General features: G+C 35.0%; 1 protein-coding gene across 1 annotated transcript in view; it reads right to left on the reverse strand.

Moving 5' to 3' along the window:
- Positions 1-2,059: 2,059 nt before the first annotated feature.
- The window catches only part of PAWR (pro-apoptotic WT1 regulator), a 117,592-nt gene continuing 92,438 nt past the window's right edge, over positions 2,060-27,213 (reverse strand). The window contains exons 5-7 of the mRNA XM_070454250.1: positions 14,119-14,266; positions 11,648-11,752; positions 2,060-9,736 (exon numbers count right to left, since the gene is read on the reverse strand). Coding sequence (XP_070310351.1) covers positions 9,650-9,736; positions 11,648-11,752; positions 14,119-14,266 — 340 coding nt within the window. The 3' untranslated portion in view covers positions 2,060-9,649. The remainder of the gene's footprint in view (positions 9,737-11,647; positions 11,753-14,118; positions 14,267-27,213) is intronic.

Genomic DNA, 27,213 nt, shown 5'->3' on the forward strand with positions numbered 1-27,213 from the left:
GGACACAGAAGCCAACTTGGAAGGGGCACCCAGTGGGCCAAATATGAGATAAGCTGGGCATAATAAAAGACTGCAATGAACTAAACACTTTAACTACATAAAGCAAATGTATGACTTACCTTTGGAGGTTGCTTGGGCTCTGGTCCATTACTGTAAAACTGGTAAATAAAGGAAAAGGATGTGATCTTAGCTTCCTTATATTCTAGGGAAACCAGGTAATTGATGGAAGACTTTCTTTTTAAAGAATTCTCAGTACTTACGTAAACAGAATGAAAGAATATGAAAATTATCACTGCAATACCTATCAAAGTTTGCTAAAACCATTACATAAAAGGTTGATATGAAATTTTTAAATCAAGAAATCTAGTAACATCTGAATCTGTTAATCTGTCTTAGCATCATTAAAAATGAGACAACCCAGACATTATGTACCTTCTAATATGATTCAATGGAAGTACACAGTACCTATAAAATTACTGCCCAAAAGGTGTATATATTGAATCTAATAAAGTCCCTACATCTAATTAACAATTTACAGATAACAGAGGGGATAGAGGGACAAGTTTTAACAGCATCCTAAAGACAGAATCAGTCAAATCCAAAATGTGGGAAATTCTACAAGACAAATGGTCTAATTTTAACATGAAAAATGGTACAAAAGTGGGAGGTGTGTGTAATTTAGAGGTTAAAAAAGACTTAAGAGACATAGCAACCAAATGCAATGAACGACTCTCATTTTGGATCTTTATTTGGATAAACAGTAAAAGAACGTTTTTTGAGGTGCATGCAGAAATTTGAACAAAGTATTACAGGCTGCGACAGCCATGAAAATGGGCTTCTCCACTCTCCTACTGTAGGGTGGGCAATTAACTGACAGCTGCTGTGATCTGAATCTGCCGCGGTGTTCAGCTAAGACCCTGCTTCCTCCTGACTACGCCCTGACAACAAAGGAGCACAGCAGGAATACAAAGGCAAGCCCACTCCTGCAAGATGCAGGACTACTCTGATGAATGGGCATCTTTGGCAGGAGGACTTTTTAAGACTTGCTAAAACTTTCTTCAAACCTCACTATGGATGGAGACTTCCTGCTCAGCCATCCTTCTTCCCTCTCTTCTTCACTGCAGTCCGGTCTATACCAAGGTTACCCAACCTCCCCTAGATCCTTCCCCGTGTTTCCTCACAGGTGTTTTCCCCACTAAGTATCTTGCAGGCCTTCCAGGAGAATCCAAACTAAACAGATGGTATCAAGAAACGAGCATTAAATGCATTGGGTATGATCATACTGTGGTTATTTTTTAAGCCCTTATCTAATAGAGACACATACTCAGGTATTTACAGGTGAAATTTAACTGTAAAATACCTCAGCAAAAAAAAAAAGGGGGGGGGGCATAGATAAAATAAGATTGGGTAATTTCTCTTCTTTTGTGTATATCTGAAATGTCCATAGTAAGATATGAAAAATACCTGACCAGTAATCCTCAGAACTGTTGAGGTCATCAAAACAAGGAAAGTCTAAGAAACTGTCAGAATTTAGGGTCTAAGGAGGAGACAGGACAGCTAGATGTCATGTGCTATCGTAGAGTGGATCCTGGAACAGAGGAAGGACATTAGGGGAAAAGTGAGACTATCTGAACCAAGTATGAACGTCAGTAAATGATAATGCACCAATATGATTCATTAGTTGTCACAAATGCACCACACTAATGTCAGACATTAATAACAGAGGGAAACGGGTGTGGGGTTATTTGAGTATTCTCTGTTGTGTCTTCATAAGAATTCTGTCATCAAAACCTGCTCCAGAGCTTTTAGAAAGTTAAAAAAAAAAAAAAAAAAAGTAATTCTTTAACTACCTCTTAATATAAGAAAACAACGAACCCAAATAGACTTTAACTTTCTTTACTCATTGAGATGCAAGTTTGTGGATTTACCATCACTGGCCAATTAAGGAGAAAATGCTACTCAATTTCTGAGTCCACAGAGAGTAAGTTGAAAATTCAGTCTCCCCATGGACTACCCCACAGGATCTGTACACGCAAGAAAACAAAAACAAACCCATAACTCTGATGAAACATACATTTATTTGCTCCCATTAAGGTTTAAAGTTTAACAGAAATGCGTTTCTGATACCAAAAAGTTTCAGGCAATAAGAGATCGACCTTAACACAGAAAAACAAAGATTTCATTCCACAGAGTCTTGGACTTAAGAATTCATTTGAGTTCCAGAGATAATACTAAACTAATAGGTTTATGTCAAGCTGCCAGTATCCATGCTGAGGCTTTTCCTGATACAATCTTTTGCAACATAAGCAACACTGAAAAGATCACTTTTTTAAAAAACAAGTTCTTGTTATATTACTTATACAATGTCCAAAGACAAAAGACCAACCAAGATCTTTGCTTAAAAATAGAAATGCATAATGCAAATTTGCAAGCTTTGACCTGCATCAGAATCATTTGAAGGGCTTGTTAAAACAGATTGTTGGGCCTCACCTCATTCTGTTGTTGGGTGGGGCCCAAGAATTTGTATTCTAACAGGCTTCTAAGTGAAGCCAAGGATACCAGTGTGGGGACCAGACTCTGAGAACCACTGGGAAAATATTTAATAGGACAGTGATTATGTCATAAAAGTATGTCATAGCAAAAGGTATAAAACACTGCTTTGTCACCTTGAGCAAATTAATCTCCCAATCTCTTTCTTGCATAAGTTTAAGGAATCAAATAAATACTTACAGCACTGAACACAATGCCTGGCATATATGGCTACCGAGTTACTAACTACCGAATGTTTTCACGATATATGAAATTGTTAAGGCACTAGAGGTTGTGACTGACCCTTTTGCCATCCCATGGACTGTAGCCTGCGGGGTTTCTCTGTCCATGGAATTCTCCAGGCAAGAATACTGGAGTGGGTTGCCATTTCCTTTTCCAGGGGATCTTCCTGACCTAGGGATTGAACCCAAGACTCCTGCAATGGCAGGCAGATTCTTTACCACTGAGCCACTCAGGAAGCCCTATACGAAATTAAAGTTATGTTCAAATTGTTAACTGAGTTACTCTGCTTAATCAAACTGAAGATATATTGCTCTCAAAGGAGTTACAAGAGGCTTCTATTGATCATTAATTAGCATTCTGAAATGTCCATTCATTCAATTACAATTTTCACTGATTAACCAATTTACTTCAAATAATAAATATGGTTAATGTGAAAATTACTGGGATAATTTTACTTCAAGTTAGTGATGTTTACTGTCCTGAACTATTCATACATGAAACTTTCAATCTGCTACAAAAGGCTATAATTTTCCCACTTTTCTGAACACTGTATAAGATGAATGTACTCTTACCAAAAGTGACTTGCAGGTTCTTCAAATGAACTTTCCTATGCCTCTGACTGATATCTTTATTTATATTTCTGCACTACAAGAATAATAAAAGGAATCAGACACCTTTCTACTATTTTTCTTAAAAATTTGCTTCCAAAAGCTAAAATGTCCACGGATGACATCATTTACCTTTGTTTAATCATAGAAAATAATAATAGTTTACATTTTAAAGAAACACAAATACTTCCCTGGATAAAAGCCTGTATGGTCATACAAACACTGTAAATTTCATGTCCCATAGTATATCTAAACATGTACAGCAGCTGATCATATATGGATTGACTATAATTTATACTGAGTAATTCTGCATATTTCAACACAGAATACAGTTAACATGAAAATTACTGGCATAATTTTCTTTAGTGATTTAAATCTACCTTTCCTAACTGGGTCATATTCATTTCTTTTTCATATCACTCAACTAACTGACACCAAGTAGCTTTCTCAAAGCATCTTTATTCAGTCACAGCAGTTTTTTGAAAGTGACAGTTGAATTGTGCATTTGGTCCAGAATTAAGAGATAAATTTTGCTTTCTTTTTAGCCTTACATGGTTAGACATCCAAAAAAGGGGGAGGGAGATTGTAAAGGGTATTATAACTAGTTTTATTTCTTTAACATAAAGGTATATTACATAATTCTTTCCAAGAAGCTGACCAGGAATAAAATGTGACCGCTTGTGTAAGTGGGAAGAAAACACTAGAGGCATGAGATTAAAAAATTATGTAGGTAGTTTAAAGCTACTCATAGAATTGTGTGCACCCACTGAGTGAATCTAGATGGGGGGGGGGGGGGAGGGATTTGATGAAGATAAAGGGCTCCAGTTCCAGTGCAGATAGGAGATTTTGCAAAATTCTTTTAATAAGCTTGCTAATAGAGTACATTCTTACATAAGGACTTGAGACATTATCAAAACAACCTGACTGAAAGATGCTTCTTCACTTGTTAGACATGTATGACATTACTGAGAAGATTAATCTACAGTTTTAGAAGAAGACTGATTAGCCTGGGAAGGTGTATGAAGAATGACACATTAGGCAAAAGGTTCTATAAACCATTTACTATAAAAAACAGACTGGATTTTTACATTCCTAGATCTCTACTTATCTTTTCTAACTATAAGGGACCTGAAATTCTTTGACCACCATCCGACTTAGTGGATGATAGATCCAAGTTTGGATTAAGAAATTTTTTGTGTAGCTTCAAAACACAAAGACAATTATGTGTACACTTCCTATTTCAAAAAGCCCCACCACAAATGTATTCAGATTTATTAATACTATATTTTTGTTTTTTAAAACACAATTCCTTCTACAATTATATTCTAAAGATTTTAAAGTATTGCATATTCTTTCAGTAAGAGACACAAAAGTTAATTCGAATATTAGCACTGTCCTTTAACTTTGAAAATAAAACTCAAGGTCAGGGTTTTACTGATGGTAGAGGAAGGAAGAAAAAATTAACCAGTGTTAAAAATTAAATGAAAATTTACTTTTTTATTGAATATTTGTTATTTTACATGCAAAGCATATTAGAAGTGAATCTTTATCATGTTGACTACCCCAGTAAAAACCTATGCAATGAGAATTATGAGAGTTGTCTACACAATACTAAAGTGATCAATAAATTATCAGATGTTTCTCTACAAATAATTGGATTAGCTGAATTAGCTGACTTTTTCAACAAAACAGTAAATTTTAGCTTTCATATGGTCTTTACTAGTAACAGCAGACATCTTAGACTTAAATTTAAAAGAAAAGCATAACACCCTGAATAGCATAGTCAAAACTTTCAAGAAACAAGTTCACCAGAAAAAAAAAAAAGTAATATACATCTATCAGGTATCCAGAAGGGGAAACAAAACAAGCATGTAATAAATGTCCATCAAGTGATCATCACTAATATTCCATTATTACCAAAGTGACTGCCAATATGTGAACTGTTTATTAGACTTAAATACCTAAAAACAAATCAGTAATCAATAATGTATACAAAAAAACTAGCATAAAATCACATCTGAATAGCATCAACAGTTGGGTGTATCTGACATACTCTGAATTCTTTTTACTTCATTACTGCCCCAAATGCATTAAAATGTTCTTTTCATAATATATAATTATCTGAAAGAAACATGGAAAGATACTTCCCCAGTATGTTCAGGTCTTTCCACCATTCAGTAAATGCTGCAGCAAATTAAACAGTACCTATTATCCAGAACTAAAATACAATGGCTGGATAATTAATATAAAAGGAATACTTTTGAATGAACTATTCAGATTAGACCAGCTAATGCTACTTATATACCATCACAGATTATACACTGCTAGATATAAGTGCTGGTCCAAGTCCACTGTTTTGAAACTTCTGTAATATCTAGAATTGTATACCCAGTTGATTAATAAATACTTGCTAAAAGAGTAAGTATGCAAATTTAACATACTCCCCTAACCATACCTTTTTCACATATTCAAACGTAATTATTTAGGGGTGGGAGTGGGGATATGACCTTAATATGCTGTGAGATTCTAGCTAAGTAAACTAAAAAAACAACACGGGCTCAGGTTTTCTTGGGCAATGATTCAAGCCTACACTGAGAATCAAATGACCAACTTCTACACATCAGTGAGGAAACCAACAGCATGGGGGGAAGTGCCTTTGTTGATGGATTTGATTAGCAAAATATTTGCTATCTAACTAGTACTATGTCTTCAGTTCATTGAAACAACAAAAGAAAAGTGTCACTAGTTCTCAGGTAAGTAATACTAGTTACAATCCTTATCAGTGGGAAGTCCTTTATTTATGAGAGCACAGTTCCAGTGCAAAAGAAAGTTTACTGTTACATATTAGGGATGGTTTAGATATAACAACATTTACCACTGACTTTAGCATGTTATCTTAAAGTTCTAATTCCCAAATGCTAGTTCCTCCTCACTTAGTAAATTCTCCTCAATGAAAAGCTGGTGTGTTTGTCTTTTTTTGTGTTGCAAGATGAAAACATATGCCTGAATCTTATAACAGGTTATTAACAACATTATGAGTAGTTATTAAATAAGTGCCAATACTGCATGAACTTACTAGGTACTGAGTCAAGATTAAAGAATTACAAAAATGTGAAAGATAGTCATCTTATACATATAAGATGTACATATACATAGTCATCATTATACATATCAATATTGTCTAGGACATCCAATTAACCATCAAACCCAAGGTCCATCCTACTGTGTCTTTCAGTATTGAACATGTGGACATTCTACTACATTGACTTTCATTGTTTTCCACAAAGTATAAGTGGACTTAAAAACTTGCATCTTAGTTTCTAATTATAAAAATCCAGATTAATCCAGAAAATATAAGCCACGTGTTAATTGAGGTAGGATTTTCACCTTTAGGAATACACTGCTTTCTAATGGAATTAAAAAGTTATTTTAAAAGATCCACTGCTTCAGGTATCTACTGATGCTTAATTTTCTATGTTATAAACTACTTGAGCAAGTATGAGAAGCTACACTACTTGAGCAGGTTTGACAAGCTATTTACAACATTTAGTAAATTCCCTTAGAAATACACACCAGAAAGCCTTCCTCTTCCTCTCTAAAGGTAACTGTAGTGCAACAAAATCAGTAACAATTTTAGAAAGATGAAACAGATTACTTTACTAATTCACAAGTTAATATATGCCAGAAATCAAGGAAGCAAGTCATGTTTATCCTAAATATAATAAACTTATTGTTTGGAAAATAGTATCATAAACATATAAACTGGATATGCTTTATTATGCCATAAATTTTCAGGAAATAATAAGAAATATTTCTGAATGGGACTATTAATTTCACAAATACTAACACTTTATTGACAAGTCAAGTATTTTAAGATAGTGTACATTTAAGTAACCTTTTAAAAATCTCAATGCTTTTTATAAAATTTAAAGGAAAACTGTAGCAGATCCTACTTTGCTTTTCAATATTCAGTGTAAAAACCTGTATGTGACATAAATTTACATTTTAAGCTTGGAAGGAGGACGGCACATGAACTGCTTTGCCAAAGGTGTCAGGCTCCATCCTGCATTTGTACTACATACCACTATGTAAAAGATCATTGTTGGAAACGTTCCTGATAAACCAAAATAAAGGAAAAATTTTAAAACGGCCTTGTCTTTAAAAGCATTAATACCTGGTATAAATTTAAAAAGGGAAATGAGGTATTTCTTTACTTCCCAATGGATTAAACAGAAAATTCAAAATACTTCTCTTATTTGGAAAATGAGTACACTAATATATTTTAAGGCTGGATACTGACACCATTTTCACAATATATAAACTACGATGGGAAACAAGGCAATACTGATATTTCTGCCATACATTCAAGGGTAAAGAAAGGGGAGATGAGGACAGCCAAAGCCAGTGACTGAGCCTGGCATGCCACTTTGACAAGTGGGCAGCAAACCACTACTCCCATGCTGGGAACAGTCTCCAAAAAGGATGCCCTTATGCAGTAATTCTACAACTATACCAAGTTTGGTAATCTATCACTGAACTTTTTGGTAAATATATATACATATATGGACATATGAGAAGTTTCCCAGAGACAAAGTTAATGATTAAATAAACTAAAGGGTGAAATAATGCTGATAGCTAAAATTATGTTAATTTCAGTGATTCCAACAGAAGATATGGGAGGAAAGAGGCACGAGGCGCTGTTTCCAAATTGAAATTACGACCAGAATCACCACGTGCTGAGCTTACTCTATCTAAGGTCTCAACCTAACCCTACCTGGAAGTGGTAACTCAGGGACCCCTTTTAAGCAACCAGGTGACTCTGATGATTACTGAAAACTGAACCTCTGAAGTGAAGGAGTGTGGCAGGTGAGAGGGTACAAGCCAGGCTATTGGAAGAGCTTCAGAATTCAGCATCTGATATTTACCATTTACTCTGCAATTTCCCTCCCTATTTTCTAACAGTGAATCATGAAGTGACTCAGCAAGTGATGAGTCGGTAGGTACCCAAAATGGATTTTACTATGTTCAAGCTATTTACATACATTAACTGGTGTACTATTAGAGATTCAACATCAGACAGACCATTCTTAATGTATCTTAAAGGAGAAAATTTCTTTACTCAACATGAAAATGTAACATAAAACAAGTCTAAATACTATTATTATTTAATGAAAGAAAATTTTCATAATTCTTCAAAGTAATTGTTTTTAAAAATCCAAAGTTAAGAGGAAAATTCCTTAAATTTGAGGTAGGGGAATAATTTTCTCATATGAGAACAGCTGTGTCACAGTGTTATCTGCCAAGTCAGAAATTAAGCAAAGTATTTCAGTACTATTTCTGTTTATGCACTGCTTTGTTACTGTAAATATAAATCTTTTAAATGTGGATAAGTATTTTTGTTTGATTTTAATACATGTAGTTAAAAATATGAATTGTTTTTCTTATACAGTCACTGAAATTATACATACTGTCTAGGCTTGATGAATAAACAACTTTTAAAATACTCCATGTTCACTTATAAACCTTGGAATAATAATAAAAAAAGCAGTACCTACATAAGAAATTACACATTAAAATTACAACTGTATGTTTTTCCAAAGTCAAAGTGATTTAAATTTTTTTTCAATATCTGAATACAAAATAGTACATTTTAATTTACTATATATAGCACAATTCAAGTATTCTCATATTTTATATTTAGCCAACTAGTACATGATATTAAGTGACTTTTTTAGCTTTCCTTTTTAAAGATGACTGTTACAAAAAGTGTGACTATGTTCTTCTAACTTGATTAGAATAAGCTGAGAAAAAAAATGACAGTAGACAAAGACCTTTATGAAATATCATTAACATATAAAAAGTTGCACACATCAGTAATAAGGCATTTGCAGGTAATTCCCCCAAAAGTATCTGAATTCATGTAAACAAAGATTAAGTATATTCTTTAAGGGAGAAAACATACTATCATACATGCAATATATTCAGATGGTTGTGACTTTAAACCATATATTTTTGAATATAACACAAAACCAAGAGGCCTAACCTACCAGTTTAGTAACTAAAAGATGTTACTTATTCATGGAGTAAAAGGTTGATACTTTTTTAAAATGATAATGAAAAAGAAATATTTTGAAAAGAAACACCCACTGTTTTCTAGAAATAAATATACATAGTTAGTTTAATGCATTACAGCATAGGAATATTGTCCTAGCATTAACCATAACATTCAGTAGTTTTAAAATATTTTTCCACACTGAGCCTTGAATCTTCTACCTTGTTAGCTGCCCAACAACCTTCAAAAGAGTTTTATTCTCCTGCTTTAGTTGTTCATTTTCATCTTCTATGTCATCTAGGTCCTTTAGGAAACAAAAAGGAAAATAATATAAAAGCTTTTTAAATGCTTAAAAATATTTTGAAGGTGATAAAAAAAACACTTCAAAATGCACATTCAAAGATAATTCATATAAACAATTTGGAAACATGGATGATTTCTGAAAACAATTTTGGAAGGAATATGCACCCCAGGTAAAGGCAGCATGCACTCTTAGACTCCTCACTAGCATGATGATGATGCAGGCCAGCTCTTGTCAGATCTTTCAGGTTTTAAAGAGAAGTCAGAAAGCAGAACTGTGTTGTGAACCTTCCAATTTTTAATCATAAATGACAAGTTTTTAGTTAAAACAAATCCCTCCTTCCCCAAACTGAGGGCTAAATACATATGCAGTCAGTAAGAGGTCTGGGGCCTCGGACTGCAAACGTGTGTCACATTAGGCATTAAGAAGGATTCAAGCACAAGTTCTATATAGACTCCCATCACCTTGGGTGATCTTAACAAGTGTTCATGTTGAGGAGTGAGAATCTGGGGAGGTGACGTAACTGAGGCACAGAAAAGGAGATCAGGGGCTTACCAAGTTGATCTGGTTCAATTTACGTTAGGGTTTCTCTATGATAATTTTTTTTAGAGAAAGGTTTTTGAGTTTACAAAAATGCAAAAGCCACTATGTAATTACCCTCCAGCTTTAAAGTTATCAGATTCCAGGTCTATGTTGTCTATGTTAATCCTAGTGCCCTAAATACAATCACTCGATAAATACAAAGACAATCCACTGTAATTTTCAGTTTGAAGAAACACAATTTCAAGGCAGACTATTTACTGATGAATGGAAAAGCAGACATTTATAGATTTACCCTTGCGTTCAAAATACTAAACTTGGGAGAAATAAATTTGAATTCTAAGTATAGTATTGGACAGCAGCATTCTGATACATTTAGTATACTGTCTTTGAATTGAGTTCTAAAAGTACAAACACAGAATTTGTAATTTACTCACAAACTAAATAAATGATATTAGGAAAGTAATTTGTTGGGACCAAAAAACCAATAATAAAGATATGAGATTCCTAAAAGTACTACAACTGAGACCTACCTAAGATTTATCATTAAATCATAAAATAATATTCATATATCATTATTAGGTTATAAACTCTGTAAAGATAAGTGTTTTACGCTTTTTAATAAACACAGTGCCTAAGGCAGTGCCAATACATCACAGACATCAAACATATTTGCAGATTTTATTAAATCACATTCTATAGCCAATAGAGGAATGCCCATGTTCTGAACCAAGATGAAAGGCAGTCAAGAAGAATGAAAGACCTTACTTAAAATTAAGACTATTGAATACCTGAAGGTCAATTACTGGCTCATCATATAACTATGCAATTCCTACACACGACCTTCAGCAAGTTAAACCCCGAGTTTCAGTGTCCTCCTGCACACCTTACTGTTAATGCCATGGAGCTGTATTAGAATGAGTCTGCATATAATGCAGCTTTCTAGTTTCTCTGCTTCTAGAATTAGAGCTAAGACTAGATTAATTAATTAAGATTAAGACACATGGAGTTTCTTATGGCAAGAAAGAGTAATTTCAGTTCTTCTTTGAGGCAACTCTGAGCCAGTACTGTTGGATGTGTTATGTGTGGCGCTGACCAAGCTGCCTCTTACCTCCAGACTCCAACAAAACACAAAATAAATCCATTCACTGGTTCATCCCCAGAAGAATAACATAAATACAAGTGATAATTGGCCAGAGGAAATCAGTTTGTGGAATGAAATGACAGTCCTGACTACCACAAATTACTATGACATTAACAAAGGAATGAACTATTCAGTTCACATTATTAAATAAAATTGCTTCATATTTATGTATTTTCATCCAATTGACAGGAAAAAACAAAACCATTAAAATGAAATATGTGAATACTCACTCTATTTAACAAATCAATTTCTTCTTTGAGTTTTCCAATTATTTCCTCTTTATCTTGCATTAATCTCACAAGTCTTAAGTTTTCTTGCCTCTCTCTTACCACCTCCTGGTACATAAAATTACAAAGTATTAATTGAGAAGTAACAAGTTGTTTCTAATCTTAAATAGTATACATCCACTAAATCTGGTAAAGTATCTTAGATATATGAAGATTTACAGTGACTTTCTTAAGTCACCTGGGGAGGGAAGGAGGAACCTATCCCACAGAAAGAACCAGGGAATGAGAGGAATACAGGAGTTGTAAAATATATTTCCGATTAAATCAATGTTTACCCAAGTTTTTAACAAATACCAATACTCAAATGGGCTTCCTTAGTGGCTCAGATGGTAAAGAATCTGCCTACAATGCGGGGACCTGGGTTGGGAAGGCTGCCTGGATGAAGGCATGGCAACCCTCTCCAGTCTTCTTGCCTGGAGAATCTCGTGGACAGACGAGCCTGGTGGGCTACAGTCCACGGGGTTGCAAAGAGTCGGACATGAATGAGCAACTAAGCACAATGACTTTAGCTCTTTAGTTGATCACCACCATTAGTAATAAAATCTCTTAATATTAAATGACTAATACCCTGCTGAAGGAAATTCAAAATTTTTGTTCAAAATACAAAGTTTAAGAAAAGGAGATTGCTCTGTGAAAAACAGAAAAATAACGATCCTCCATTTTACTTTTGGCTCTGCCAGTTAATTGATAAATGGGTAAAATGAAGGAGCTGAAAATGATTATTAGCTTTTAAACTTTTTCTCCAGTTAAACAATGCAGTGACTTCCCCAGTCATCCAGTAGTTAAGACTTTAAGGTTCCAAATGCAGGGGCTGTGGGTCTGATCCCTGATTGGGGAAATTAAGATCCACCAAGCCATGCAGTGAGGCCAAAATAAACAAACAAAAAGAAACAATGCAACACCTTTTTCAAAGAAATCTTATTTAGTACCCAGGACTTTAGGCTGGGTCAGACATCTTAGAAGCAAAAGTGAAGCTGAACTGAAAAGGTCTCAGCCGAATTTGGCTTCTTTCTTATGACCTCAGAGGAAAGTAGTCAGACAGTCTCATTAATCAGCTTCTGCCAACAACTCAGTCCAAACTTCTGTGAATTTTAAAAGCCTTCTTTGATGAACCCCCTTGAAAACTATTAAGGCTTCCCAGATGTCTCAGAAGTAAAGAATCTGCCTGCAATGCAGGAGACACAGGTTCAATCCCTGGGTCAGGAAGATCCCCTGGAGGAGAACATGGCAACCCACTGCAGTGTTCTTGCCTGACAAACCCAAGGACGGAGGAGCCTGGCAGGTGAGAGTTCAAAGGGTTACAAAGAGTCAGACACAGCTGAGTGACTGAGCGTGCACAGACTTGAAGACTATTATACTATATATCCCTTAAAGCTGTTCAATGTATTTATTTTTTTAAAGCTGTTCAATTTAAACTCACAGAAACCAGTGTAAAAGTTCAAACATGAACTAAAAATAATCATGTTATAAAAAAGAATAAAATTCAATCTCTACTTAAAACAACTTTTATAAGGAATTATTTCAATTCAACAAGATATGCTTTCAACAATCAGAAAGTAATTCAGCACCATTATTAATTTTAGGGATTGAATGTCTAAAGAACAAACTTGAGAACCCATGGTTAATAAATTAATGCCAATATTCATTTGACATGTTCTCAAGTGTTAGTCGCTCAGCAGTGTCCGACTCTTGACGACTCCATGGACTGTGGCCCGTCAGGTTCCTCTGTCCATGGGATTCTCCAGGCAAGAACACTGGAGTGGGTAGCCATTCCCTTCTCCAGGGTGGACATTCCTGACCCAGGGATGAAACCCACGGTTCTTTCATTGCAGGCCAATTCTTCACTGTCTGAGCCACGAAGATAACTCTTAAACAGGTTTACTCTTAAAATTGTTGCAAGTATCACAGCAGCTCTAGGCTCTAACTCAGAATGTAGAGGAAAGTCTACAAACTGTATAGATTATATAATAATAAACACACAGTAGCAGACACTGCTAGCATAGACTTCTAACCATTTCAAAGGCAGACTGTTTTCTATATATCAATATTAAAGATAACACTTGGCAGAATGAGAGGAGCCATTAAATACTAAGCAATTCAAGAACTGGCTCCATTTCTAAAAGTTTTAACATCAACAGAATTGGATAGAACAGTACTAAGAAATCAGAAAACGCTCAGCCACTTCGCGTCTAGGAAATATCTAATTAAGAGTGGTTCAAAGTTGCTGTCTGACTACACGTGGGAGTACAATTAACGCTCACAGTAGCTCCCATCATGCCTCTCATTTCTTCCCTTTTCTGGTACTGCCTCTTCCGTACAGATTTCAATTTTTCTCTTTCAGCTGCTATGAAAGTGAAAAAGGAATCCTAATGGTATATTAATTTTATAGGTCTTAAATAATTTATAATTCATACCTTTTCAAGATCTTCAATTTTCTTTTCCAATGTGCTACTTGAGACCAAATTACCTGAAGCATTTGCATCCCTGTTATACCTGCTGAATCCACTTCTATCTGTTCGGGGAAATCTACTTGAGACATCTTCTTCAGAGGCAGTGGTTGTGCTATGGAAATTAAAAAGATACATTTTTTTAAAGATACCTCATATTCAGTTTTTCAATACAACAAAAATACAAAAAAAAAATAATTCTTTTGATTAATATCTACTGAGAAGCTGCTAAGTACCAGACATTGTTTTGAGTACTGGGGGTGTGACAGGAAACACAGACATGGACTCTGACTTTCATAGAACTTTCAGTGTAACAAGAACATAACCAATGACCATAAAGCAAGACAACCATCACAATAAGGTTAAGTGTAAGGTACTCTGAGAACTATGACAAGGGACCTAACGTAGACTAATAGAAATATACAAGGTAGTGAAGAACTACTTTCTGTTTCCTTTTATTTTTAAATTCCATTACATCATGGGCCAATATTTTAGTAAGATCAAGTAGAAATGAACTGGAAAGATAAAAGTGAAAAACATCACACAAAATGTAAGCCTAAATGTTAAATTAGATTCAGACCCGTAAAATTATATTTTAGTAATAGGCTAAACAAGAAAAAGAATTACATTAAAATGAGTCATCATCATTGGAAGTATGCATATAGGCAATTATTGTCAAAAAACAGCTGTCAACTGGCAACTTTTGTCATTTTGTAATTCTTAATTATTTGACCAAAAGTTATCAGTGAAATAGCAATTCTTCATATTAAATACCAATTCACACTGAACTAATAGCATATGTCTTTAATATATCAAATAAGCTTGCTTCTTATTTTTTTGCATTAGTTATCTATTACTGCATAAAAAATTATACCAAAATTTAGTGGCTTAAAACAACACAATTATTTGACAGTTTCTGTTGGTCAGGAATCTGGAAGCAAATTAGCTGTGTGTTTATAATTCAGGGTCTCTTACTGGTCAGGACTACAGTCATCTGAAGGCTTGCCTGGACTGGAGGGGACTTTGGCTGTAAGCTCATTCACACGACTGATGGCAAAACACCTCAGCTTCAAACCGGCTACTAGTCAAAAGCCTCAGTACTCAGTATGCGGGCTCCTCTGCCGGACTGTTCACCACAGACAGAGAGCTTCCAGGGACAGAGTGACACAAAGCCAGGACAGCACCGCAGCCTCTCACGGCCTAACCTCAGAAGTGACAGGATCACATCAGCCCTGGGCGGGGTGTGGGGAAGGGCTGCACAAGGTGACACCACCAGGAAGCAGAGCTTCCTGGGCGCGCTCTTGGAGACTAGAATCATTCTTGCTAATCAACCTACTCTAGGCTGGACTGATGACAATGCTGATCACAAGGGGTAAAGTATATCTAAACTACCTCTATGATTTAATAGCATTCACAATAGAAAAATTAGTTTCACAGATGTATATTGACCAGAAGAGACGTTAAAGCAATTTTAGCAAGCTCAGTATACTCATTTTTAACTTTTACCCAATATGCAGAAAATGACACTTTTCAAAGTTTGTCCTCAATGCTTTACTGGTAGCCAGTTCCAATCATTTACCCATCAAAATTACAGCTAAATCTGAAACAATTTCTGCTGAAAGATAATAGGATTTTGATCCATTAACACCCTATGCATGGGTTTTCTTTTGATGGAAAATAAAATTCAAAGTGTATCTTATCAAATTTGTAAGGTAATGGATTATAACATTTTGCAAATGTGCAATACTAAAATCATCACTTACTGATGTATTGTAGAACGAACCATAACAATTTGAAAAATATTTCTGCCAATTTCTAACTTTCTTTTTTTTTTTGTCTTTATGTAACACTGAAAACATATGACATTTCTTTCTTGCACAAAAGTCTAATTAAGATCATTTTGTAAAAAAAAGAATGATGCAATCAGACAGACAAGTCTCATACACATATTTAAAAGGCTAGGGATCAAACTAGTTTCTTTTTTTTTAAATTGAAATATTTCTAGTTGTTCAGTTGGTCAGTTGTGTCCAACTCTTTGCGATCCCATGGACTGCAGCACACCAGACTTCCCCCCACCCCACCCCCCCGTCCTTCTCCAACTCCCAGAGTTTGCTCAAACTCATGTTCATTTAGTCAGTGATGCCATCCAACCATCTCGTCCTCTGTCATCTCCTTCTCCTCATGCCCTCAATCTTTCCCAGCATCAGGGTATTTCTAATGAGTCAGTTCTTCACATCAGGTGGCCAAAGTACTGGAGCTTCAGCTTCAGCATCAGGCTTCCCAATGAATATTCAGGGTTGATTTCCTTTAGGATTGACTGGTTTGATCTCCTTGCAGTCCAAGGGACTCTCAAATAGTCTTCTCCAGCATCATAGTGCAAAAACATCAATTCTTCGGTGCTCAACTTTCTTTATGGGCCAACTCTCCCATCCATACATGACTACTGGAAAAACCATAGCTTTGACTAGACATACTTTTGTTGGCAAAGTGATGTCTCTGCTTTTTAATATGCTGTCTAAATTTGTTCTCCCCATCTATTTGCCATGAACTGATGGGACCAGATGCCATGATCTTGTTTTTGAAAGTTGAGTTTTAGGCTACCTTTTTCATTCTCCTCTTTCACCTTCATCAAGAAGCTCTTTAGTTCCTCTTTGCTTTCTGTCATAAGGGTGGCATCATCTGTGTTTCTGAGGTTATTGGTATTTCTCCTAGATATCTTCATTCCAGCTTGTGCTTCATCCAGCCCAGCATTTTGCATGATGTACTCTGCATATAATTTAAATAAGCAGGGTGACAATATACAGCCTTGACGTACTCCTTTCCCAATTTGGAACCAGTCCGTTGTTCCATGTCTGGTTATATCTGTTGCTTCTTGGCCTGCATATATGTTTCTCAGGAGGCAGGTAAGGGCCTGGTATTCCATCTCTTTAAAGAATTTTCCACAGTTTGTTGTGATCCATACAGTCAAAGGCTTTAGCATAGTCAATGAAGCAGAAGTAGATGTTTTTCTGGAATTCTCTTGCTTTTTCTATGATCCAATGGATGTTGGCAATTTGATCTCTGGTTCCTCTGCCTTTTCTAAATCCAGCTTGATCACCTGGAAGTTCTCGGTTCACATACTGTTGAAGCCTAGCTTGAAAAATTTTGAGCATTACTTTGCTAGCATAAGAAATGAGTACAATTGTGCGGTAGTTTGTACATTCTTTGGCATTGACTTTTTTGGGGATTAGAATGAAGATTGAAGTAGAGTTGATTTATAAAACCTGTTTTTTTGCTTGTAAAAACATGAAGTGTTCATCCCAAAAGTCAAACATTTTTGTCAGAATGTTTCCCTTTAAAAATTACTGTATATGTCAGCATAAGGTAACAGTTAATATCTTTTAATTTTCTTTAAACCTCAAATTTAATATATTAGCATTTAAGTAGTTCACACTTATAGTGACTGTTAATTTCGTTGATCTAAAGCACACTGTTTAGTTCACCTGGCCTAACAAGACTCTGTCAATGAAAGAAGCAGACACTGATTTACACTCGGGCACAAGTTTGCAGCACTTCTTCCCTGTCACTGTCTCTATATAATCAGAACATACTCCTGCAAACCTCATCTTTGACCCTTCAAAGTTTTATATACCTCAGAGCAAGCTGTGTTTGTCAGCAAAGAAGGTGAAAAGTAACTTCTTTCTTCACATTACTGTTAAATCAAGGTACTGATCATATTGTAACAACTGTATCCCTAAACTGTCCCTAAATATAACAAATTATGGGCATAGCTGGGGCGCATTACATTAACTATCTACTTTGCTACAGACTCATCCAACACCTTTTGGCAAACATCTTTCACTTGTCATACCTAGTTTTTTAATGTCAGCAACCTGAAGTCAGACTGGAAAAGAAACTCACAAAACACTAATGAAATCCTGATGATCTGCTGCTGTCAGGTTCTTAAAAGTGACAGTCTTTCTTTCAAATAAGCCATTTGTGGTTGTGAATATAATGCCGTGCATATAAATGCCACTTAAAGTTGGTGGTTTTATTGTTTTAGCAGCCAGTACATCGCTGCAAATAACCCCACTGTGGTTTTAGCACCTCCCTATCAATAATGGCTAAAAACTGAACTCACTATAGGAGGGATAATACCTCCCAACAAAACAAGTACAAACTCTTTTGGTCTGTATCTCTTTGAAATTACTTTCATCATCATCATAATTTGGTTTGCCACTTCTGTCACATTCAAAAAAAGATATATCTTTTCTATTAAAAAGTCTAGTAAAGTTTGTTTCATCATAAGTAAATTAAGATTAAAAATAAAGAATGTAAAATTTACTTCCTAGATTTAGATAATACTAACAAAAGCAGAAGTTGAAAAGAATAAAAAAGATTTTTAGCTTTTACTCGCTTATTTTATGTTTACTTCTTAATTATTTATGGAACAAGAATATGTCTGATTAAATGTAACACAAAATTTCTAAGGTAAATATATCTTCACATCTTCTTCAATTCTTACACATTTTGGTTTACAAATGACTAACATAAAACTAACACAGGCATAGCAGAATATACATTCTTTTCTAGCTTGCAAGATGACCAAGATAAGCCAAATTCTGGGTCATAAAACCCACCGTCACAAATTTAAAAGAATAGAAATCATATTGTGCCTGGTCTTAGACCACAATAGAATTAGACTAGACCTAATAACAGAAACATAACTAGAAAACTCCTGAATAACATGGACATTAAACAATGCATTTCTAAATAACACATGCATCAAAGAAATCTCAAGAGAAATTTTAAAGTATTTTGAACAAAACAAACAAAAAAAAAAACTTACACTTATCATCTGTGGAATGCAGTGAAAGTAGTGGTTACAGAAATGTGTCCACTGAATGCATGTATTAGAAAAGACAGATCTAAAATCAATACTCTTAAGTTCCTACCTTAGGAAACTGGGAAAGAAAGAGCATATTAAATCCAAAATAAGCAGAATAAAAGAATAACAAGAACTAGAGAAGAAATTAATGAAACTGAAAACAATAAACCAATACAGAATAATCAATGAACCAAAAGCTATTTCTTTAAAAATATCAACAAAACCAATAGGCATCTAGCCAAGCTAAGAAAAAGAGAGGACACAGACTACTAACATCAGAAATGAAAGAGGGCATATTACTGAAGATTGCATGGACATTAAAATAATAATAAAGGAATACTCTGACCACAAATTTGATAACATAGATGAAACAGATCAATTGCTTGGAAGCTACAATCTGCCAAAATTCACAAAAAAAAAAACAAATAATCTCAATAGGCTGGTATGTATTAAAGAAATTGAATCAATAATTAATAACTTTGCAAACAGAAAGTACCAGGCCACAGTGAACCCATCCAAAATCTAAGGAAGAAATTATATGAATTGGTAAAATCCCTTTCAGAAGTAAAAATAGAAGGAATACATCTTAATTTATGAGGCCAGCATTACTCTAATACCAAAATCAGACAGATATCATAAGAAAACTAAAAACTAAAGATTAAGATCTCTCATGAACATTGATGCAAAAATCCTCAACAAAATATTCACACATTGAGTTTGAGAATGTATAGAAAAAATTATACACCAAAAATCAAATGGAATTTATTCAAGGCAGGTTCTGTTTAAAAACACACACACACACACACACACACACAATTATGTAATCTATTTCAGTAACAGGCTAGAGAAGGATCACATGTAACACAGACACAGAAAAAGCATTTGACAAAATCTAACATCTATATATGATTAAAAAAAAAAAACAAACTGTACAAACTAAGCACAGAGTGGAATTTCCTAAACCTGATAAAGAATATCTACCAAAAAACCCCAAAACACAAAAAACCTACATCATACCTAGTGGTGAGACATTCAAAGCTTTCCTGCTAAGATCAAGAACAAGGCAAGAATGTCCCCCTTTTACCAACTCCTTTTCAGTATCTTACTGGAAGTCTAGGTAATACAACCAGACAAGAAAAGGAAATAAAAGGTATACAGACTGGGAAGGAAGAAATAAAACTTCCTTTGTTCACAGATCATCTATGGAGAAAATTTGAAAGGACCAACACAAAAAAATTCCTGAAACTAATAAGTAATCATAGCAAGGCTGCAAGATATAAGCGTAATACACAAAAGTCAATAGGTTTCCTACAGAGTAGCAATGAACAAGTGAGATTTGAAATTTAAAACAATACATTTACATTAGCTCTCTACAAAATGAGATACTTATGTACAAATCTAACAAAATGTATAACATATATATGAGGAAAACAACAAAAACTGATGAAAGATATCAAAGAAGAACTAGGTAAATGGAGAAACCAGTTAGTGGACAGGAAGAGTCAATGTTGGTAACATGCCACTTCTTCCCAACTTTGATTTCCCACTGATCTCTCGGCTCAATGCAAGCCCAATCAAAATCCTAACAAGCTATTTTGTGGCTACTGACAAACTAATTCTACAGTTCACATGGAGAGGCCAGATCCAGAACAGGCAACAATATTAATTAACAAAGTTGGAGGGCTAACACCACCCAACTTCAAGGCTTAGTTTAAAGCCACATTAACAAGACAGTGCAGTACTGGTAAAAGAACGGACAAGCAGAGCAATGGAACAGCAACAGAAGTAGAAAGAGACTCACATAAATAACCCACAATAACCCACAACTCTGACAAGGAGTACAGGCAATATAATGGAGCAAAACTGTCTTTTCAACAGATGGAAAACAACTGGACATGTGCATGCAATGAAAAATGAAACAAAGAACTTACACCCGTAACAAAAGTTAATTCAAAACGGATCAAGACCTAAATGAAAAATGCAAAACTGCTAATACGTAATCTCATAGAAGACAACTAACACAGAGAGAAAATGTAGAAGACTCTGGGTATGCTGATGACTTCTCAGGTAAAACATCAAAGGCACAATCCATGAAAAATAGTTGATAGTTGCTGCTGTTTAGTCACCAAGTGACTTCTGCAACCCCTCGGACTGCAGCCCATCAGGACCCTCCATCCACTGGATTTCCAAGGCAAGTGTACTGGAGTGGTCTGCCTTTTCCTCTCCAGGAGACCTTCCTGACCCAGGGATCGAAGCTGCGTCTCCTGCACTGCAGGCAGATTCTCTACCACTGAGCCACCTAGGAAGCCATGACTGATGGCTGAACTTCATTAAAATTTTAAAAATCTCTGCTCTGTGAAAGACAATGCTAAAAGAACAAGACACGCCAGCCTGGAAAATATTTATATCTGATAAAGAACTATTATCCAAAACATACACAGAATTCTACAATTTAACAATAACAAACCATAAGACTGAAAAATGAACCAAAAAACTTAATAGACACCTCAGAAAATAAGATATACAGATGGCAAATAAGCATATGAGAAGATGTTCCATATCATCTGTTATCAGGGAAATGCAAATTAAGATCAGATACTGCTACACACACATTAAAGTGGCTAAAACCAGGATCAGCACTGGTGAGGATGCAGAGCAACACTGACCCTTATTCCTGCTGGCAGGAATGTAAACTGGCACAGCCGCTTCTGAGACAGTTTGGTGGTTTCTTACAAAACTAAGAAAAAAAAAAAAAAAAACCATGGCTCATGCTCCTTGGTATTAATCTAAAAGAGCTGAAAACGTATGTCTACACAAAAACCTACACATGGATGTTTACATAGCTTTATTCATAACTGCCAAACTTGAGAGCAATCACATTGCCCTTTCCTACGTAAATGGATAAACTGTGGTATATCCAGAAAACAGAATATTATTCAGCACATAAAAAGAAATAAGCTATTAAACCATGAAACGATACAGAGGAAATTTAAATTGTACATTGCTGAGTGAAAGAAGCCAAGCTGAGAAGGCTATATACTGTTTAGTTTCAGTTATATCACTCTGTGGCAAAGGCACAACTATGGAGCATAAAAAGATACCATAGTATCATTTTACACAGTGACAGAGACACGTCATTATATATTTGTCCAAATTTACAGAAGGTACACCACCAAGAGTGAACCATATAAACTAGGGACTTTGGTTATGATGTGTCAGTGTAAGTTCATCAACTGTAACAAACGTGCCTCCCTGTAGGAACATTAATGAGGGAGGCTATCCATGTGTGAGGATAGGTATATATGGGAAATCTGTGTACCTTTTCCTCAATTTTGCTCTAAAAGGTTAGAGCAAAGGTTAAAAAAACACACACATATGTACCACAGTACTTGAATTAAGTGGATATCCTGTTCATAAAAGAGTCCACTTATCATGCACTTGGGTGTGATGATGACAATGTAAAAATGAAATTCAGGCTTCTAAATATTTACTTTTATGTTTTATTCTTACTTTGTCATGGGTTAGAAACAAACAGTTCAAGGACCACACTTTGAGCAGCATTAAAAGAATGTTTAAACTCAGACTTAAAAGAGGAATAAGAATGTGCAAATATGAAAGAGTATGTGGTCTACTGAGAAACAGAAAAATCCAATACGGCTAAAGCATAAAATGTAAACATAGGAATGATAAGATATGACACTGGAAAAGCAAGCAGGAGACTGAAAACTATTTTAAGAAGAATTTCAACTAATGCTTTCTAAATTTAGTCACTATGTACACACTGGTATGTATATTATCTACTATTTTACAATATGATTTATAATATTATATGTGATTATATATAATATATTCATATATAATTTATTATACAAATGTATATGTAAATTAAATGCTATGATTTAGAATATGATATTATGGAATTTAGAAAGATGGCAACGATAACCCTATATGCAAAACAGAAAAAGAGACTCAGATGTATAGAACAGACTTGTGGACTCTGGGAGAAGGCGAGGGTGGGATGTTTCAAGAGAACAGCATTGAAACATGTATACTATCTAGGGTGAAACAGATCACCAGCCCAGGTTGGGTGCATGAGACAAGTGCTCGAGCCTGGTGCACTGGGAAGACCCAGAGGGATCGGGTGGAGAGGGAGGTGGGAGGGGGGACTGGGATGGGGAATACATGTAAATCCATGGCTAATTCATTTCAATGTATGACAAAAACCACTGCAATGATGTAAAGTAATTAGCCTCCAACTAATAAAAATAAATGGAAAAAAAATAGAATATGATATTATTAAAATATTATTATCTGTATCACAAAAAAATAGAACATAAAGGATGAAAAGAATTTTAAGTGTACATTTTAACTATGGTTTAAGTTTTCTTTGTTTGCACAAAAATTGACTATAATGTTTTTAATGAAAGTATAATTTGAAGATGCATCTTCTTCTGAGGAACTTATTTTAACTTTTCATGAAATATAAAGATTCAAAGATGCAGTTCTAAGATGAGCATGCATATTTGATTTTTAATGGCTATAACAGAAAGAGATGCCTCACAGTTTTTAAATTTTTCACTTAAAAATCCAAAGCATCAAAATAATTTTTTCTAATTTGTAAAAACAGATCTGATTTTATGTATCTTGCCAACAAAAAACCCCACATGATCACGTTTGCATTTATATACTTGGTTTGATATTCTCCTTAAGTTTCCCCCCACCAGACTTACTGATTTTATGAGTATTAAACTACATAATAAATTGTAAATCCATTTAACCATTCAAATTACAGTATTATATAAGATTTACAAGGTAATCAAACAGAATACACTTTCTTCAGGACACTTCCAGTGTCAAATAATCATCTGATACATAGAACAAGGGAATAACAAGTTAGTAACTAGCACATGTGAGTTACCAAGCATCATTGGGTCCTATGAATCTGTGGGTTCTATATCTACAAACTGAACCAATCCACACGGAAAATATTCAGAGTAAGGGAATTCCAGAAATTTCCAAAATGCAAAACTTATATTCATATAGCACTTACATTGTATTAGGTACTGTAAGCATTCTAGAGACTTAAAGTATACAGGAAGATGTGCATAGATTATACACAAATACATTATTTTACATAAGGGACTTGAGCATCCACAGATTTTGGTATCCTTGGTGGTCCTGGACCCAAAACTCCACATATCAAGAGATGAGTGTAAATGTCTTAGTGTCTTTTAGATTAAAAGGTAAATACAAATAGAAGATCTAATATTTTCCTCCTGCAGCCAGCATTATCTTGAGTATCACCCTGCCTTGGAAACTAGCTTAGACTCATTTAAAGGTCACAGGAAGTCATGAAAGCAGGGAAAGTTGAGTCATTTTAACAAAGTGGACTGGAAATAAGCAAAACTGAAGGCAGGAAGACCAGTGTGTAACGTATTGTAATCATCTATGTAAGAGATGAAGGTATCCTAGATTGGTGGGTAGGCACTAGAGCTATACAGTAAGTAAATTCAACAAGTTTTTGTAAATGATTGAATGGAAGTGAGGTAGTGAAGGGAAAAAGAAAAAAGAAGGGTCACAGCAATGTCCAGATTTCTGACTAGAGTAAGAATGGATTTTGATACCAACTACTGAAATCTAAGCTTCACCAAGTTTGCTTTTGAACTTGCTGAGTTTAAGATGCTTCTAACAGATCCAACCAGTCCATCCTAAAGGAGATCAGTCCTGGGTGTTCATTGGAAGGATTGATGCTGAAGCTGAAACTCCAATACTTTGGCCACCTCATGCTAAGAGTTGACTCATTGGAAAAGACCCTGATGCTGGGAAGGATTGGGGGCAGGAGGAGAAGGGGACGACAGAGGATGAGATGGCTGGATGGCATCACTGACTCGATGGACATGGGTTTGGGTGCACTCCGGGAGTTGGTGATGGACAGGGAGGCCTGGCGTGCTGTGATTCACGGGGTTGCAAAGAGTCGTACACGACTGAGCAACTGAACTGAACTGAACTGAAGATATCTAAAAACAGATATTTAAAAGTTGTTGATTATATAGGAATGGAGCTAATGATTTGGAATCAGCACAGGTATATACAATAACTGAAGTCATCAGAGTGAAAAAAATTTTCTAGTACAAATAAACAGAACAAAAAGAGTAAGACAAAGTGCTGAGTAACACCAACACATAAAGAGTAAGTACAGGAAAGGAAGAACTACAAATAAAACTGGGAAATACCAGCAGAGGGGTAGAAAGAAAATCAATAGTAAGGTATCATCTAAGTTGCAGCATATATAAAAGAGAACTGGAATCATTTTAAAGTCCTCTTTTCACTTAAAAAAAGTCCACTCACCTGCATCAACCACATGATTATTCAAATAAAAACCACAATGCTGACAACTACAAATAAAAACCAAAACATGTGGATATACCTTAGTATGTCTATATTTGCTTGATGTACATACAAGCTTAAAATAAGATTTCAAAAAGTTTAACCTATTAATACTTTAAAAAATCCTTCATATTAGGCTTTAGACAAATGATCATATACAAATTCAAACCAAGGAATATTACTGAAAAAAAATCAGTGATTTATCCCCACTATGTATTATGTTTGTAAAGAATACTTGTCATAATTGTGAATTAACTGTGCTACTAGCTCTTATTGCCAAATTTAGCTCTGTTTATTTTAAAAACAGAAATGTTTTAACCAATTTTCAGGGCTAGATATGTATAGTGCACAATACCCAGAATAAAAGGTTGCTTTATTAACTCCAACAAGATTACAACGATCTACTCAGGAATGTTAACACAAATCTCTAACTAATACAACTCCAAAAAGAATCCTCCTCTGCCCTTAGTACAAAGTTATTAACCAAAATGTTCAGAAAAGGAAAAAGAATAAACAGTATTATCAAGGACAAACACCACCATTTACTGAAAATATTCCCCCTCTGGGAATTTTCATATCTTCTGTGGGAAGAGCAGAAGGTGTTGTGTTGGGAGATAAAACACTGTTATTCTAAAACTACCATGAGGACAAGACTGGCAGCACCATGAGATTATTTTAAAGTTTTGCAATTAGACGTAATACAAGACTCATGAGTAAAATCCTCTTTTTAGAAAGTGCTCAAAAGTAATGGATACATCTGAGTCTCTTTTTCTGTTTTGCATATAGGGTTATCGTTATCATCTTTCTAAAGTCCATATATATGTGTTAGTATACTGTAATGGTCTTTATCTTTCTGGCTTACTTCGCTCTGTATCGCTCTGTATCTGGGAGAAGGCGAGGGTGGGATGTTTCAAAAGAACAGCATTGAAACATGTATATTATCTAGGGTGAAACAGATAACCAGCCCAGGTTGGGTACATGAGACAAGTGCTCGGGCCTGGTGCACTGGGAAGACCCAGAGGGATCGGGTGGAGAGGGAGGTGGGAGGGGGGACTGGGATGGGGAATACATGTAAATCCATGGCTAATTCATTTCAATGTATGACAAAAACCACTGCAATGATGTAAAGTAATTAGCCTCCAACTAATAAAAATGGAAAAAAAAATAAATTAAAAAAAAATAAAAAAATAAATTATTTCTCAGACTCTATTAAAATTATGATACATATTCACTGTGGGAAACAGATAGTATGATCAATCTCTCCAGTAACCCCAATAACCCACAGACAACAGATGTTATGAAAGTCAAAGTGAAAGTCGCTCTGTCGTGTCCAACTCTTTGCGACCCCATGAACTACACAGTCCATGAATTCTCCAGGTCAGATTACCAGAGTGGGGAGCCTTTCCCTTCTCCAGAGGATCTTCCCAACCCAGGGATCAAACCCAGGTCTCCCGTATTGCAGGTGAATTCTTTACCAGCTGAGCCACAATTCCACAATATATCAATATTAGTAGTTCATAACCTTTTTGGATTGCAGATCCCTTTGAAAATCTGATGAAAAATATAGCTCTTCTCCCAAATAAGCATGATATTCTTTTACACAGAAATTTAGCAGATTGTCAATAGAGTTCAAGTTTAGAACACTTTATATAAGAGACACTGTTTTATTATCATACCCTTTGTTATATGCTCTCCCTCTGCTCGTTTAATATAAATAGGTAATAATTTTCCTATAATTATTAATTCTTATAGGTAACATTTTCTACATCAGTTTAATGTCCGTATTGTAACTTTACATTAATATATTA

The sequence above is a fragment of the Odocoileus virginianus genome, chromosome 24 (assembly GCF_023699985.2).
Source record: "Odocoileus virginianus isolate 20LAN1187 ecotype Illinois chromosome 24, Ovbor_1.2, whole genome shotgun sequence".
Classification (NCBI taxonomy): domain Eukaryota; kingdom Metazoa; phylum Chordata; class Mammalia; order Artiodactyla; family Cervidae; genus Odocoileus; species Odocoileus virginianus.